This window comes from Ascaphus truei, chromosome 18, assembly GCF_040206685.1.
Source record: "Ascaphus truei isolate aAscTru1 chromosome 18, aAscTru1.hap1, whole genome shotgun sequence".
Lineage (NCBI taxonomy): Eukaryota > Metazoa > Chordata > Amphibia > Anura > Ascaphidae > Ascaphus > Ascaphus truei.
Window position 1 is genome coordinate 9,552,879 of NC_134500.1, and position 17,654 is coordinate 9,570,532.

The 17,654-nt window shown below is 52.7% G+C and overlaps 1 protein-coding gene and 1 long non-coding RNA gene across 5 annotated transcripts in view; one reads left to right on the forward strand and one right to left on the reverse strand.

Moving 5' to 3' along the window:
- Window positions 1-1,998: 1,998 nt before the first annotated feature.
- Window positions 1,999-9,133, forward strand: LOC142468844 (uncharacterized). The gene is made up of 2 exons (XR_012788885.1): window positions 1,999-2,762; window positions 4,422-9,133. It is a non-coding gene; the product is annotated as an uncharacterized LOC142468844 (long non-coding RNA).
- A 3,804-nt stretch (window positions 9,134-12,937) lies between these two features.
- The window catches only part of ANP32A (acidic nuclear phosphoprotein 32 family member A), a 37,894-nt gene continuing 33,177 nt past the window's right edge, over window positions 12,938-17,654 (reverse strand). For 3 of the 4 annotated variants that reach the window (XM_075575451.1, XM_075575450.1, XM_075575448.1), the window contains exon 7: window positions 12,938-15,034. In XM_075575451.1, the coding sequence (XP_075431566.1) occupies window positions 14,961-15,034 (74 nt within the window). In that variant the 3' untranslated portion in view covers window positions 12,938-14,960. The remainder of the gene's footprint in view (window positions 15,035-17,654) is intronic. The other variant, XM_075575449.1, reaches the window with a different exon arrangement.

Consider the following 17,654-nt stretch of genomic DNA (forward strand, 5'->3'; position numbering starts at 1 on the left):
TGTGTGGGGAGGGAGGGGAGTGGATGTGTGGGGAGGGAGGGGAGTGGATGTGTGGGGAGGGAGGGGAGTGGATGTGTGGGGAGGGAGGGGATGGGATGTGTGGGGAGGGGATGGGATGTGTGGGGAGGGGAGTGGATGTGTGGGGGGATGGATGTGTGGGGAGGGAGGAGAGGGATGGATGTGTGGAGAGGGGAGGGGAGTGGATGTGGAGGAAGGGAGGGATTGATGTGTGGGGAGGGGAGTGGATGTGTGGGGAGGGAGGGGAGGGATGGATATGTGGGGAAGGAGGGGAGGGATGGATGTGTGGGGAGGGGAGGGATGTGTGGGGAGGGAGGGGATGGGATGTGTGGAGAAGGAGGGGAGGGATGGATGTGTGGGGAGGGGACTGGATGTGTGGTGGGGAGGGAGGGGATGGGATGTGTGGGGAGGAGAGTGGATGTGTGGGGAGGGAGGGGATGGATGTGTTGGGAAGGAGGGGAGGGGAGTTGAGGAAGGGAGGGATTGATGTGTGGGGAGGGGAGTGGGTGGATGTGTGGGGAGGGGAGTGGGTGGATGTGTGGGGAGGGGAGTGGGTGGATGTGTGGGGAGGGGAGGGGATGTGTGGGGAGGGGAGGGGATGTGTGGGGAGGGGAGGGGATGTGTGGGGAGGGGAGTGGATGTGTGGGGAGGGGAGTGGATGTGTGGGGAGGGGAGTGATGTGTGGGGAAGGAGGGGAGGGATGGATGTGTGGGGAGGGGAGGGATGGATGTGTGGGGAGGGAGGGGAGTGGATGTGTGGGGAGGGGAGTGTATGTGTGGGGAAGGAGGGGAGGGATGGATGTGTGGGGAGGGAGGGGATGGATGTGTTGGGAAGGAGGGGAGGGATGGATGTGTGGGGGAGGGGAGTGGAGGAAGGGAGGGGATGGATGTGTTGGGAAGGAGGGGGAGGGATGGATGTGTGGGGAGGGGAGTGGAGGAAGGGAGGGATTGATGTGTGGGAGGGAGTGGGTGGATGTTTGGGGGAGGGGAGTGGGTGGATGTGTGGGGAGGAGGGGAAGTGGATGTGTGGGGAGGGAGGGGAAGTGGATGTGTGGGGAGGGAGGGGAAGTGATGTGTGGGGAGGGAGGGGAAGTGGATGTGTGGGGAGGGAGGGGAAGTGGATGTGTGGGGGAGGGAGGGGAAGTGGATGTGTGGGGAGGGAAGTGGATGTGTGGGGAGGGAAGTGGATGTGTGGGGAGGGAAGTGGATGTGTGGGGAGAGGAGTGGATGTGTAGGGAGGGGAGTGGATGTGTAGGGAGGGGAGTGGATGTGTAGGGAGGGGAGTGGATGTGTGGGAGGGGAGTGGATGTGTGGGGAGGGGAGTGGATGTGTGGGGAGGGGAGTGGATGTGTGGGGAAGGAGGGGAGGGATGGATGTGTGGGGGAGGGAGGGGAGTGGATGTGTGGGGAGGGGAGTGTATGTGTGGGGAAGGAGGGGAGGGATGGATGTGTGGGGAGGGAGGGGATGGATGTGTTGGAAGGAGGGGAGGGATGGATGTGTGGGGAGGGGAGTGGAGGAAGGGAGGGGATGGATGTGTTGGGAAGGAGGGGAGGGATGGATGTGTGGGGAGGGGAGTGGAGGAAGGGAGGGATTGATGTGTGGGGAGGGGAGTGGGTGGATGTTTGGGGAGGGGAGTGGGTGGATGTGTGGGGAGGGAGGGGAGGTGGATGTGTGGGGAGGGAGGGGAAGTGGATGTGTGGGGAGGGAAGTGGATGTGTGGGAGGGGAAGTGGATGTGTGGGGAGGGGAGGGGATGTGTAGGAGGGGAGTGGATGTGTAGGGAGGGGAGTGGATGTGTGGGGAGGGGAGTGGATGTGTGGGGAGGGGAGTGGATGTGTGGGGAGGGGAGTGGATGTGTGGGGAGGGGAGTGGATGTGTGGGGAGGGGAGTGGATGTGTGGGAGGGAGTGGATGTGTGGGGAGGGGAGTGGATGTGTGGGGAGGGGAGTGGATGTGTGGGGAGGGGAGTGGATGTGTGGGGAGGGGAGTGGATGTGTGGGGAGGGGAGTGGATGTGGAGGAAGGTCTCCCAGTTCCTGCTCCCAGACTCCTCACCTGGGCAGGTGACTTCCGGATTTGTGACACCCCCAATTCCCCGCCCTCCCTACCAACCTTGCAAGGTGCCTGCGACACCTGCCAGAAGGATATACCCCCGCCCGCACTGCAGGGGTTAATTACACATTAATAACCTGGTACCCGCGGCGGAGGAGAAGCCAGAACATGACGCGTCTATCGGGGGACGTTCGGAGGCGGGTCCCGGGCGCGTCCATCGGGAGACTTTCGGAGGCGGGTCCCGGGCGCGTCCATCTGGGGACGTTCGGAGGCGGGTCCCGGGCGCGTCCATCGGGAGACTTTCGGAGGCGGGTCCCGGGCGCGTCCATCTGGGGACGTTCGGAGGCGGGTCCCGGGAGACTTTCGGAGGCGGGTCCCGGGCGCGTCCATCTGGGACGTTCGGAGGCGGGTCCCGGGAGACGTTCGGAGGCGGGTCCCGGGCGCGTCCATCGGGGGACGTTCGGAGGCCGGGTCCCGGGCGCGTCTATCGGGGGACGTTCGGAGGCCGGGTCTCGGGCGCGTCCATCGGGGGACGTTCGGAGGCGGGTCCCGGGCGCGTCTGCCTTTTATTTATTACTAACCTATGCAAAGTGGAACATTAAAGTCATTAGCCGCTCAGATTAAACTGGAACAGTCCGTACCAGGGACGCTGCAGGATCCTGCCGCCGATATACATCGATAACGGGCGCCGTGGAGGTTCGTGCGACGGCAGAAGGGGTGTGAGGCACCAGGGGCCTCATGCAGAGAGCATCGTTATTTCAAAACTCGCCATTTTTTGTTCAATTTCCCTCAGAAAACGGCATAAAATGGCGAGTTGCGAAAAACGCGCCATTTTTTTATTTCTATGTTTAAAACTCGCCTCGCGGCTGGCGAGAACCTCCATCGCGCCATTTTTAAAACTCTCCGAATGCAGAGAGGTGCGAACGGCAAGTAGCGGCTGTTCGCGCCAAAAAAAGGCGCGATTCTCGCATTTTTGCCGCGCCACGAAAATATGGCAAGATGGCGCTCGCCGCCTATAGTAAAGAGGAAAAAAAAGGCGCGAATTTGTTTTTACACGTTTCTGAAGCGCGCATCTCGCCAATTTAAACTCGCCACACGCATCCATGTTAAACATAGCAGAATTCGCACTTTTCTGCATATGGAGAATAAAACTCTCCAAAAAAGCTACTTTTTATGAAATTCGCCATTTTTAAAATTCTATGCTCTCTGCATGAGGCCCCAGGAGCGGTTTCCATAACGCACAGATCTCTCCAGCACGAGCGCCATTTCCAGTTTAGACTTAGGGGCCTATGCAGAGAGCAGCGAATTTTAAAATTGGCGAATTTATTAAAAAGTAGCTTTTTTGGAGAGTTTTATTCTCCATATGCAGAAAAGTGCGAATTCTGCTAGGTTTAACATGGATGCGTGTGGCGAGTTTAAATTGGCGAGATGCGCGCTTCAGAAACGTGTAAAAACAAATTCGCGCCTTTTTTTTCCCTTTGCAATGGCCGCGAGCGGAAGCTTCTTGCCAATTTTTTCTGGCGAGGCAAAAAGGAGACAATCGCGCCATTTTATTGGCGCGAACAGCCGCTAGATGCCGTTCGCGCCTCTCTGCATTAGGATATTTTTAAAACTGGCGAGATTGAGGTTCTCGCCAGCCGCGAGGCGAGTTTTACAAATAGAAAAGAAAAATTGGCGCGTTTTTTCGGAACTCGCCATTTTCTGCTGCTTTCTGTGCGATTTTCTCCAAAAATGGCGAATTTCGAAATAGCGCTGCTCTCTGCATAGGCCCCTAAATCACGGGACTACTGGCGGCGGTTACTTGTTAGCGCAGCGCCACCATCATTTCGGCATTTTGGAGCCCGGCGCTGCAGCAGGGGTGGGCTACTCCGGTCCTCCAAGGGCCACCAACAGGTCAGGTTTTCAGGATAGCCCTGCTTCAGCAAAGGTGGCTCGACTGAGCCACTGATTGAGCCACCTGTGCTGAAGCTGAGACTGATTGATCTCTGCCTTGCTGTAAAACTCGTACTGGATCTGAAGAACCTTGTGAGGCTCTAAGGGGGTCGGCCCTGCTTCAGCACAGGTGGCTCAATTGAAGCCCGAGCCCCTGATTGAGCCACCGGTGCTGAAGGCGGGCTATCCTGAATATCTGACCCGTTGGACTGGAGTTGCCCGCCAACGCGCTTCGCAGTCGTTAGCAGCTGATCTTCAAATGCGGGTGGGACATTCATGCAGCGTCACGCCTTCCGGTCTGCGCACCGCTCGCCCCTCCGTGTGAGCTGCAGCGGTTTGTGGGGTGAGCTAGCTGCTAACATTCCTGTCTCGGTGATAGTCTGTTGCTCTTGAGGGAATTTGATTCATCTCTTTTAATTCTAGAGAGCGGCTTCCTCCATACCGACTTCAAAATGTAGGTAAGGCAGCTTGGGAAATGCCGGCAATAACTGCCACTGTCCCCTGGAATGACCCAGAACACCAGAAATGCAGCACTGCCAGTAGTTTGGTCATTGGAGGAGGAGCTGGAGTCTTGTGTAGTTTAGGGTCCATGTCAGCTTAATAAGCTCGCAAAGCTCCGTGATGATGGGAGGTGTTGGGAGCACCCCTCACCACGCATGCCAAATATACTGTCACCCTACAAATAATTGCCCTTCTCCGGGGTGGTGTATTCTCAGGAATATTGAGCATTCCCAGGTAACGCCTATGCCGAAGCCGGCCTTGCCTTTTGGCGGGGCCTCTCGTCCTGCTGCGCCATGACGTATTGTGACATTGCATGACAACGCCACACTGCAGAAAGAAGGCCGCTTGGCGTAAGGTTATGACCCCCTGCACGTGCACCCACGCACCTCCACTACCCCTTAACACTCGCACAACACAAGAAGGGTCTTAAAGGATCTATACCTTAACAAAAATGTAGATATTTTCCCTTCGGCGGCAGGTAGGGGGTCTCCGGAGCTGAACTGCGTTCATTTCAGCTCCGGGGCCCCCCTGTTCCCCGAGATAGAGGGTACCGCCATCTCTTCTGTTTTAAGGTCCCGCGTCACGGAAGCCGCAAAGGATGACGTTGCAAGTCTCCGCCCCTTTATAGGTCTGTCTCTCAGGAAGACGGGGGTCCCCGGAGCTGAAATTAACGTGGCTTAGCGCCAGAGACCCCCTGCATCCCTCCTAGTCACCCAAAGAATCCCCCCCCCCAAGAGGTAACGCTGCTTTCAATTAAGAACATCTGTTAATCCAACTCTAAATTGGACACTAAAACAGGACAGGCGATACTTAACGTGTGTACGGCCATGTAGCGCTCATTGAAATAAATTAGGAATTCGCCTGTCGTCATTATATTAACGACCCTCGCGCAAACTCTGGCGCCTATTTTGGCCAACTTTAAAGTGCGTCCTTTTTCCGCGTTGCACACCGGCCATTTGCGCCCACGCAATGAGTGCGCTGCGACTCCCCTGCCGTTAGCCAACTCTAAATATGCCCCTACACGCTTCAGCACATGTGGGACCTCCTAAGATACATAGCTCCGGAGATGATTATACAGAGGCACCTCTAGGGCTATGACACCGCTGAAATGGCATGCAGGGGCACACAGCACCTCTAGGACTAGATAGTTAAAGGGGCCGTTCAATTTAGCGGGTGTAAACAGCTGCCTTAGAAAGACTGGATCATCCTAAAGTAAGTGTCTTACTTATTTTATATCTTGTGAAAAAGGATTATGAATGTTTTTGTGCTGGGAACACGGACTCACGCCTGCGAGCTGCTTCTGTCTGTGATTTAATGATGGCTGACAGGCGATGTGTTGTAGCGTTCTGCCGCGGAGTGGCGGCAGGGAAAGATCCGTGCGGTACGAGCAGAAAGCAATGTCACGGGCTTGTGAAAGTGGCGTTTAATTAGACGTGGTCGGACCTTTTCTCAAGACGAGGTAGGCACGGAAACGCTCACCGCCTGCTAATTAAACTCCGCTGTCGCAGGACCAAGAGAGGGCTTCCATCTTTCGTTGTGAGTCATCGTGGCACCAGAATTACTTGGTCAACAAAAGATAAAAGCTCAACTAACGTTGTTAATGACGGTAAAATGTCTTTTAGTAATCAGATCGTTTGCCAAACATCGTTACACCTTTAGCTCACCATGGAAATGTTACACGTTTCAAATGATTTCATTTTTTTTTGAAGGTGACAGCGACATTGAAACTATTTCACTTGCCAGTGTTCTTGGGTCACTTCCATCCACGGGTGCACTGTCCCTTTATATGTATACAAAGATTCTGGGGGCTACATACCAAATGGGTGAGACTGGGCGGGCGGGGCCTGGCACCTCTCAGATTAACAATGTAACTAGGTCTGAAGGGATGAAGTAGTGTGATACAAACACTGTGAAACGACCTCTCGCCCTTCCCATTATCTTCTATCCCCGGGGGGCGCAACGCCAGTCCTCAAGACCCCCCCCCCCCCCCAACAGGTGAAATTTTCAGGATATCCCTGCTTCAGCACAGGTGGCTCAGTCTTTGACTGGGATATCCTGAAAACCTGACCCTTTGGGGGGCTTGAGGACTGGAGTTGAGCCCCCCTGTTCTATCCTATGTACTATAAAAAAATAAATATTACTCCCACTCTATAACCGGGCCCAGTTATTGACAGTGACTCCAATCACTGCCCCCTCCTCCCCATTTCTCTCCCCACCCCCCAAAATGCTGTTCAGCTGACCTAGCCATGCCCTCCGATATGCACCTCCTTATCTTTAGCACAGTGCGAGACGTAGGGTGCTCTCATATTCTTATTGCGCCAAACTAGGGCATCTTAGAAATTCTAGGTACCCTGTCTAATGACCCCCACCTGAGGGGAGGGGGAGAGGGTGCCTCTTAGTGTCGTACCTTGGGTTACTATCATCACCTGGCAGGGCATCATTCTGCATAAGTAATATTATGGAACGCTTCTCTCACTTGACCAGGTCAACCCCGGCACCCAACAGTGAACCCCAACCCAAATAACTACTGACATTGGTTTTATTCGACCATTACTTATTAACAGGAAAATCCGGTCTTGCTCGATCCATCAATACCACCACCAAACTAATATCACCAATCCGCATGGTCCTGTGTGCCCCTTCCCCCCCCCCTGCCATTTTGTATTCATTCTTACCCCCCCAAGCAGATGGGTACACATCAAAACTTAAAGCACAAGAGCCACCTGGGATTTTGTTTTACATGATTTCTTCACCTAACTGTATCCATGGGGCTCCTCCGGTGCTGAATTTTCAGTTGCCGAGATAATTACTGGGTTATTTGCCAGTGCTGGGCTGTTCAAATCTCATAGGACCAGCTAATATGATGTTGCAGCTTCAAATTGGTTGGCAGTGGTGGCCATGTTGGTTGGCAGTGGTGGCCATGTTGGTTGGCAGTGGCGGCCATGTTGGTTGGCAGTGGCGGCCATGTTGGATTGTCCGGGAGGAGCAGCAACACCGCCAACTTCCATAGTAATTATCTTCGGAACAAAATAATTCGTTTCAGCGCAAGTGGGGCCCTGATTCCAGTTATGTAACATTTAAATGTGCAATTTTCTGGCCTTGCTGCTTTAAAATCTAAAAACAAACCTCACCATACAACAATACAACTTGTGTAACTCATGGTTAGAATGTGACAATGTGAGAGAACAACGCAACAAATTAATGATGGTTTGGTCATAGTCAGACATCTCCAGTCAAGTAGCAGAAACTACAATTCCCATGGGCCTTTGCTGACGTATCCAGTGTTCTCATCCGTGACTTCAGCAGCCATCTTTAAGACTGGACAGTGTGGCCCAATCAGCAGAGAAGTCACTTAACAGTTGAGCCTGTGATTGGCTAATAAAGAAGAAACTTCTGGGAAAGTTGAAGCAGGTTTCCATCTAAGATCCCCATTTCTTTAATGGTAATGAAGCAGGGGGTTTCTGGAGCTGAACCAATTCAGAGTTCCCGGGACCTCCTGGTTCATGAGATGGAGATGTGAGACAGAGGCGTTCTGCTCCCATGATGGAGATGTGAGAGACAGAGGCGTTCTGCTCCCATGATGGAGATGTGTGAGAGAGGCGTTCTGCTCCCATGAGCTCTCTACTTCTGTCATTGTGAGGATCTGCTTGTGTATAATTTTGACTACATCTGTTCCACTAATTTTAATAATAAATTTTACACAAATTTAACCCTCTCCATCACTCAACTCAACTTTGGTACCAACGCCAAAATGTGTGTGTGGAGGGGGAGGGGGGACCTTTAATGGACAATGCCAGTCAAATGCACTTTAGTTATTTAAGAAAGTGCCTTAAAGTTATTTTAAGTGTTTCCTTTTATTTATGGTATATAATTTGGGATAATGCCAAACTGGGTGTACTTTACATGAATAAATCCTACCTAAGTTTGCTGGTCAGAAAGAGCATCGCACAGCAGATGCTAATGCCAAATTATAAACTATGGGGACATAGTACTGTATATGGTATAGCACCCGCCAACTAGACATTCTCTACAACTCAATATGTCGCTTTGGCCTACAATGTAACTACAACACACATCACTACTACTGTAAATGCTTCAAGTACTAGATTGGCCATCACTTGAGACTAGGCGCAAAGTAGATAATTTTTTCCTGTCTTGCCTTCAAATACTTTCTGGGCAAGCTACCCGCCTATCTGAACAAGCTCCTCACCCCTACCACACGCAGCACCTATCTGGGACCTGACTCCAAAAGACTGCTCACGATACCAAGGTTCAACAAATAATCCGTCTGCTCCTCCTTCTCTTACCGTGCACTCCACAACTGGAACAGTCTACCGGAGACTCTCACAGCCGCCACCAGTTTAAGTTCCTTCAAGACATCAGCTGCCTCGCATTTTACTCGGTTCTCTAACGGTTGCATACGCCTATAACATATATTATTTCTAACTGTCCATGAAATGTCGGTAAATATTATGCATAACCTCTGTTCATTTAATGTAACCATGTATTGTCACCATAACTCTGTGCCCAGGACATACTTGGAAACGAGCGGTAACTCTCACTGTATTACTTCCTGGTAACACATTTGATAAATAAATATAGATTGTCAGTGTATTAAAGGCTCATGCTAAGTTGCTGTTAGTAAAACATCTTGCCTCTAGGAAGAACCCATTACAGTTGTAATTCTGGTTTATCCTCAATATCCACTACTCATTGAAACGACTTCAAAGTTATTACCATTTTTTCCATAGTGTGTTGTTTATACCTCAGCACCAGGACCGCCCCATGGCGAAAAGCTGGTTAGGCACTGCCTACGGGCGGCATGTCACAGGGGTGGTAAAATGATGTTGGTTAAATCATGCTGGGCTGGTGGAGAACCCTACACTAATGTGTAGTATTAGAAGTAGGGTAGCCAGGTGTCCTGTATTGAACCGGACTGTCCTATATTTGGACACTCTGTCCAGTAACAAATTATAGGTAATACTGGGCGTGTATGTGTATACCGGTATTATCTCTCTGGGTGTGTATGTGTATACCGGTATTACCTCTCTGGGGGTGTATGTGTATAGCGGTATTACCTCTCTGGGCGTGTATGTGTATACCGGTATTACCTCTCTGGGCGTGTATGTGTATACCGGTATTACCTCTCTGGGCGTGTATGTGTATACTGGTATTACCTCTCTGGGCGTGTATGCGTATACCGGTATTACCTCTCTGGGGGTGTATGTGTATACCGGTATTACCTCTCTGGGCGTGTATGTGTATACCGGTATTACCTCTCTGGGCGTATATGTGTCCGGTATTACCTCTCTGGGCATGTATGTGTATACTGGTATTACCTCTCTCGGTGTGTGTGTGTATATCGGTATTACCTCTCTGGGCGTGTATGTGTATACCGGTATTACCTCTCTGTGCGTGTATGTGTATACCGGTATTACCTCTCTTGACGTGTATGTGATTACCGGTATTACCTTTCTGGGCGTATATGTGTCCGGTATTACCTCTCTGGGCGTGTACATGTATACCGGTATTACCTCTCTGGGCGTGTATGTGTATACCGGTATTACCTCTCTGGACGTGTATGTGATTACCGGTATTACCTCTCTGGGTGTGTATGTGTATACCGGTATCCTTTTGGTATGAAGCGATTTTGTGGTTTTGAAAGTTTCAAAACAACTTCAGAGTTTCCTTCTGGTTCAATAAAAGATTATCACACAATGTGACGATCCCTCGCACCGTGTGTCACCTTTCACCGGGCGTACACAGGAAGTACACACCATGCACTGAGGAAATACACACAGGAAGTAAACATGATGTACACGCGATGCACACAGGAAGTACACACGATGTACACACAGGAAGTACACACGATGCACACACAGGAAGTACACACGATGCACACACAGGAAGTACACACGATGCACACACAGGAAGTACACACGATGCACACACAGGAAGTACACACGATGCACACACAGGAAGTACACATGATGCACACACAGGAAGTACACACGATGCACACAGATACATTGTATTGTATGAGTTGATTTGGATAATTCCCTTTGGGAAGGAGCCGCTGCACTTCTAGAAAACACCTGTGTGCAAATCCACTGAGAATGCAACATCCTAACGAAATATACTTGTGTGGGGTCCGCAATCCCGCCTAAATAACATTTCTTTTTAAACAGCGCACAACATAACATATTGGTGATTACCCGGGATTGCTCCTTTAAATTGACCAACAGACGTTCTCACAACCTGCGCAGAATACCAGGACGTGGCGGCCGTGCGGTCATTCTATACCACGGCTGGCCAAGGCCCGTCCTCAAGGGCCACAAAGGATATCCCTGCTTCAGCACAGGTGGCTCAATCAGTGGCGCAGTCTTACTGATTGAGCCAGCTGTGCTGAAGCAGGGATATCCTTAATACCTGGTCTGTTGGTGGCCCTTGAGGCGGGAGTTGGTCGCTCCTGCCTTATAGCATCAGGTGGCAGGGAGGTGCTCTGCCAAGGCAGGTAAGCACACTGGCATACACCCAGATAACTCGGGCGGGCGTTACATATATGGCTTCATTATGGGGGGGATTAGCAGTAAGAGGTGGTCCTTCGTTTTCTGTGTAATCCTGTTTATACAGGATTGGATCCTGGGGTCCTAGAGATGAACTGCACCATTCTCAGCTCCGGGGACCTCCTGGCTCCTGCGATACTAGTGAAGTTACTGATATCACTTCCTGTCCTTACAAAAGGGGGATTTATAAGCCCATCCAATAGGAAGCCACATGTGATCCTGTTTGCCCAAGAGAAATGCAAACGCGGTCATTGCACCGCTATCTCAGGAACACAAGGGGTCCTCGCTATCTCAGGAACACAAGGTGTCCTCGCTATCTCAGGAACACAAGGGGTCCTCGCTATCTCAGGAACACATGGTGTCCTCGCTATCTCAGGAACACAAGGGGTCCTCGCTATCTCAGGAACACAAGGTGTCCTCGCTATCTCAGGAACACAAGGTGTCCTCGCTATCTCAGGAACACAAGGGGTCCTCGCTATCTCAGGAACACATGGTGTCCTCGCTATCTCAGGAACACAAGGGGTCCTCGCTATCTCAGGAACACAAGGGGTCCTCGCTATCTCAGGAACACAAGGGGTCCTCGCTATCTCAGGAACACAAGGTGTCCTCGCTATCTCAGGAACACAAGGGGTCCTCGCTATCTCAGGAACACAAGGTGTCCTCGCTATCTCAGGAACACAAGGGGTCCTCGCTATCTCAGGAACACAAGGTGTCCTCGCTATCTCAGGAACACAAGGGGTCCTCGCTATCTCAGGAACACAAGGTGTCCTCGCTATCTCAGGAACACAAGGGGTCCTCGCTATCTCAGGAACACAAGGGGTCCTCGCTATCTCAGGAACACAAGGGGTCCTCGCTATCTCAGGAACACAAGGGGTCCTCGCTATCTCAGGAACACAAGGGGTCCTCGCTATCTCAGGAACACAAGGGGTCCTCGCTATCTCAGGAACACAAGGGGTCCTCGCTATCTCAGGAACACAAGGGGTCCTCGCTATCTCAGGAACACAAGGGGTCCCCCGAGCTGAAAATAGTGACGTTCCAACCCTGGGGATCCCTGGTGGAGTAGAAAGAATTGCTCCGGTAACCCTTTGCGTGCCAGTGACACCGGCACACGTGACTGCTTCTCCTCCCATTCCATTGACCGTCCGCTCCTCTGGAACCAGCAGGGTTAATATTACGTAGCTACTACGCCACAGTGCCCCATGGGTGCCGGCCCCATCACGTGGCTACGCCCAAAGAGTAAAGTATTAGAAGGAGCATGGAACAAAATCAACTACCTAATTAGAGGGGTGTGTATCCCCCTCTCCCCCAATTACTTTAAAGCAGCAACCCACACGGCAATTTGTTTGGCATTTTTTTAAACGTGGAATTGAGGCACGGGGTCTCCGGAGCTGAACCTCACTCATTTTAGCTCCGGGGACCCCCTGCTTCCGGAGATACTTACCTCCGTAGGGGGTGCCGGCTAGCAGGGGTCAACGTAGTGGGCAAGTTCCATAGCTCCTGCGGGCCAATAGGAAGCCGTGACGTCATCGGGGTGGGCTTCCTACTGAGCCGGGATACCGGCGCCAGGTGTGGAGGTCCGTACCTCTGGAAGCAGGGTGGGGATCAGCTCAGGAGAACCCCTGCTTCAAAACTATGTTAAAAAAAAACTAAGGGAGCGTGGCTTGCTCCTATAAGTAACCTCAGCCTGCATTAGGGGCCATATCTTCCAGAACAATATCAGTATAAGGAATTGGTGTTAACTTGCTCTAAAAGGGAATTGTAAGAAACAAGTCTCGCTCGCGTCAAGTCCCAGGTGAAGTCACAATGGCTAACATGTTACGCAAAGGATTTCCCCCCCACGCTGCATCTGCACTCAAATAACACAGAAACGTATAAAAAACAAAAACAGGTTTATTGAAATTTACCAATGACAGACAGAAATCGCAGTGTTTGTCTACCCTGGGGAGAGGGGGGCCTTCGGATTACCTGCTAATGCTTTGTACAGATGGGTGCAGGAAACGTCACTTCTAAAGAGGAAAAGGGGGATTTGAAAGGAAAACTAACATTCACCGGCTTCCTTAGCTACTTACACAGAATTCTACTAAATCTGCCTGATATTGGGTGTTGGAGCGAAGGGAAGTGACATCATATCCCCAATACGCAGCGACTGCCTAATATATCATCCAGATAACGATTTGCCCGGGTGTATACAGCACTGCCTCACCGCTGGGGAAATCTGCAAGCAAAACTACACAGGGAATCAATCAAATGAGACCAGAACTAGGCCAGCATGTTCCCTGCTTGGTATAAATGTGTGCGTTTGCTACACCGTGTCAATCACTATTCACGCAAGAATATGGGGCAGACAGAACCGACAGATCTGCCTGCCGTTTCTGGCTGAGCTGGACGTTTGCTTTTAGTCTTGAGAAGATGGGGTGCTCAGCAAGACTTTGCTTTTTGTTATGTCCAACCAGAAAACATTCCCTAGATTATTAAACCCCGGCATGCAGGGTGTCTACAAGCAGCTCCTTGTAACCATGCGGATGCAGGTTCCTCAGTCCTTATGACAGTATTGGGACTATTTCCTCCCGTATGAGCTGGGCTGTACAGCTTTGTCAGGAGTCCCTGATGTTTTGATACCTCTGGGTTGAGGAACCATTGAGACATAAGCCCTGCATGTTGGTATTATTGATCTGGGACGGTCAGAACGGTCTGGATCTCGTGTGGCGAAGGAGTTACATTACCAGACTTAAAAGCACAGGAGGAGGATGCAAACCCAGCCGTTATCTCCCTTCCTTCCAGAGCTGGAATAGAAATGATTTCCTGCACGTCTCTCACCCCTCCCCCCTCTCCATACTGACACTCACGGGTCTGATTCCAGCCACGTACCCTCAGGGTGTCACCGTGGACACATTACTATATTGCATAAATACAGGGGTGGGGCCAGCGCCAGTCCTCGGGTTTTAAAGGCTATTCCTGCTTAAGCACAGGTGGCTCAGTCATAATAACTGAGCCACCTGTGCTGAAGCGGGGGATATCCTGAAAACCTGTCCTGTTGATGGCCCATGAGGACTGGAATTGGCCACCCTTGCAATAAACAGCCACTGGCCTTGTAGGTGCATCATCACTGGACCCTGAACGCTCACACAAACCCAAAAGCACAACGTTTCGCTGTCTCCAAGGGACCTTCGCTGCACCTTAGCGGTGATCTGTACAGCTAACCCCTTCACTGCATTCTGTATACACAATCGCCCCTCCTCCCTGTAGTCCAATCAGCATCTTTCACCCAAATGCTATTTTAAAAAATAATATATTATTTCACTGCATTCCTTTGATGCACTTTTATCAACAGGTACGTGGTATTTGTTGTATGTGATTACACATGTGAGACGTTGCTCCCCCAGCAGTGAAAGGACTAATGATGTCAAACTACTTCCATAAAAACAAACACAATAGCATTAGGTTTATACCTACTGTATAGCACACAGGTGGCCAACTCCAGTCTTCAAGGGCTACCAACAGGTCAGGTTTTCAGGATATCCCAGCTTCAGCACAGGTGGCTCAATCAGTCCCAGTTTCAGCACAGGTGGCTCAATGAGTGGCTCAGTCAAAGACTGAGCCACTCATTGAGCCACCTGTGCGGAAGCAGGGATATCCTGAAAACCTGACCTGTTGGTAGCCCATGAGGACTGGGGTTGGCCGCCCCTGGAATAGGAACTCTGCTAAACACAAAGAAAACCTCAAGTAATCATTATAAAAAACCCTGTAGGAGAGGCAGTAGAGTCAGTGTGGATCTGCTCGCACGCGGCCTGAGACGGTCCTGCCCACAGCAAAGATACTACCAGAAAAAAACGCAGGAAAAGTCAGGGGAAAAACAGTCAAATAACAATAGGAAATTGTGAAAAGGTCTCTGGCTTTAATCGTCGTCCTCCTCCTCCTCCTCTTCCCCCTCGTCCTCAGGGTCTCGCTTTCTCTTTTGCCCCCGTTCTTCTGAAAGACAATAAAAGATTAGGTGAATGAGTCGGGGTCTGCAGTCCAGGCTGAGGGTCCGGCTGTAGGAGGCCGCAACGGATCCCAATGCACGGCAGGCTCCTCCGGCAGTGAACGGGTTAAAGCTTTGCAGACAGAGGGCCATGTCAAGCAGCAGAATAACATTAACCAGGGCACGGGCGCAAGGGGTTAATGCCCATGTGTTGCTTTGTTAACAAGGCCGTTAACTCACTAAATGCTGGAGGATATTAGCACTTCAAAAAAATAAACCACCGAGTGTGCTACAATATAAACACAGAGACGAGCAGCGCTGCCCGCCGAATGCAACCGGGGAACCCTGAATACGCACAGCGCTGCCCGCCGAATGCAACCGGGGAACCCTGAATACGCACAGCGCTGCCCGCCGAATGCAACCGGGGAACCCTGAATACGCACAGCGCTGCCCGCCGAATGCAACCGGGGAACCCTGAATACGCAAAGCGCTGCCCGCCTAACGCAACCGGGGAACTCTGAATACGCACAGCGCTGCCCGCCGAACGCAACCGGGGAACCCTGAATACGCACAGCGCTGCCCGCCTAACGCAACCGGGGAACTCTGAATACGCACAGCGCTGCCCGCCGAACGCAACCGGGGAACCCTGAATACGCACAGCACTGCCTGCCTACCGCAACCGAGGAACCCTGAATACGCACAGCGCTGCCCGCCTACCGCAACCGAGGAATCCTGAATACGCACAGCGCTGCCCTAATGCAACCGGGGAACCCTGAATAAGCACAGCGCTGCCCGCCGAACGCAACCGAGGAACCCTGAATACGCACAGCGCTGCCCGCCTACCGCAACCGAGGAATCCTGAATACGCACAGCGCTGCCCTAATGCAACCGGGGAACCCTGAATAAGCACAGCGCTGCCCGCCTAACGCAACCTAGGAACCCTGAATACGCACAGCGCTGCCCGCCTAACGCAACCTAGGAACCCTGAATAAGCACAGCGCTGCCCGTCTAACGCAACCTAGGAACCCTGAATACGCACAGCGCTGCCCTAACGCAACCGGGGAACTCTGAATACGCACAGCGCTGCCCTAACGCAACCGGGGAACCCTGAATACGCACAGCGCTGCCCTCCTAACGCAACCGGGGAACCCTGAATACGCACAGCGCTGCCCTAACGCAACCGGGGAACCCTGAATACGCACAGCGCTGCCCGCCTACCGCAACCGGGGAACCCTGAATACGCACAGCGCTGCCCTCCTAACGCAACCGGGGAACCCTGAATACGCACAACGCTGCCCTAACACAACCGGGGAACCCTGAATACGCACAGCGCTGCCGTAACACAACCGGGGAACCCTGAATACGCACAGCGCTGCCCGCCTAATGCAACCGGGGAACGCCGAATACGCACAGCGCTGCCCTAACGCAACCGGGGAACCCTGAATACGCACAGCGCTGCCCTCCTAACACAACCGGGGAACCCTGAATACGCACAGCGCTGCCCTAACGCAACCGGGGAACTCTGAATACGCACAGCGCTGCCGTAACACAACCGGGGAACCCTGAATACGCACAGCGCTGCCCGCCTAACGCAACCGGGGAACTCTGAATACGCACAGCGCTGCCCGCCTAACGCAACCGGGGAACTCTGAATACGCACAGCGCTGCCCGCCTAACGCAACCGGGGAACTCTGAATACGCACAGCGCTGCCGTAACACAACCGGGGAACCCTGAATATGCACAGCGCTGCCCGCCTAACGCAACCGGGGAACTCTGAATACGCACAGCGCTGCCCTAACGCAACCGGGGAACCCTGAATACGCACAGCGCTGCCCGCCTAACGCAACCGGGGAACTCTGAATACGCACAGCGCTGCCCTCCTAACGCAACCGGGGAACTCTGAATACGCACAGCGCTGCCCTAACGCAACCGGGGAACCCTGAATACGCACAGCGCTGCCCTCCTAACGCAACCGGGGAACCCTGAATACGCACAGCGCTGCCGTAACACAACTGGGGAACCCTGAATACGCACAGCGCTGCCCTAACGCAACCGGGGAACCCTGAATACGCACAGCGCTGCCCGCCTACCGCAACCGGGGAACCCTGAATACGCACCGCGCTGCCCGCCTAACACAACCGGGGAACCCTGAATACGCACCGCGTTGCCCGCCTAACGCAACCGGGGAACTCTGAATACGCATAGCGCTGCCCGCCTAACGCAACCGGGGAACTCTGAATACGCACAGCGCTGCCGTAACACAACCGGGGAACCCTGAATACGCACAGCGCTGCCCGCCTAATGCAACCGGGGAACTCTGAATACGCATAGCGCTGCCCTCCTAACGCAACCGGGGAACTCTGAATACGCACAGCGCTGCCCTCCTACCGCAACCGAGGAACCCTGAATACGCACAGCGCTGCCCTAACGCAACCGGGGAACCCTGAATAAGCACAGCGCTGCCCGCCTAATGCAACCGGGGAACGCTGAATATGCACAGCGCTGCCCTAACGCAACCGGGGAACACTGAATACGCACAGCGCTGCCCTAACGCAACCGGGGAACCCTGAATACGCACATCGCTGCCCGCCTACCGCAACCGGGGAACTCTGAATACGCACAGCGCT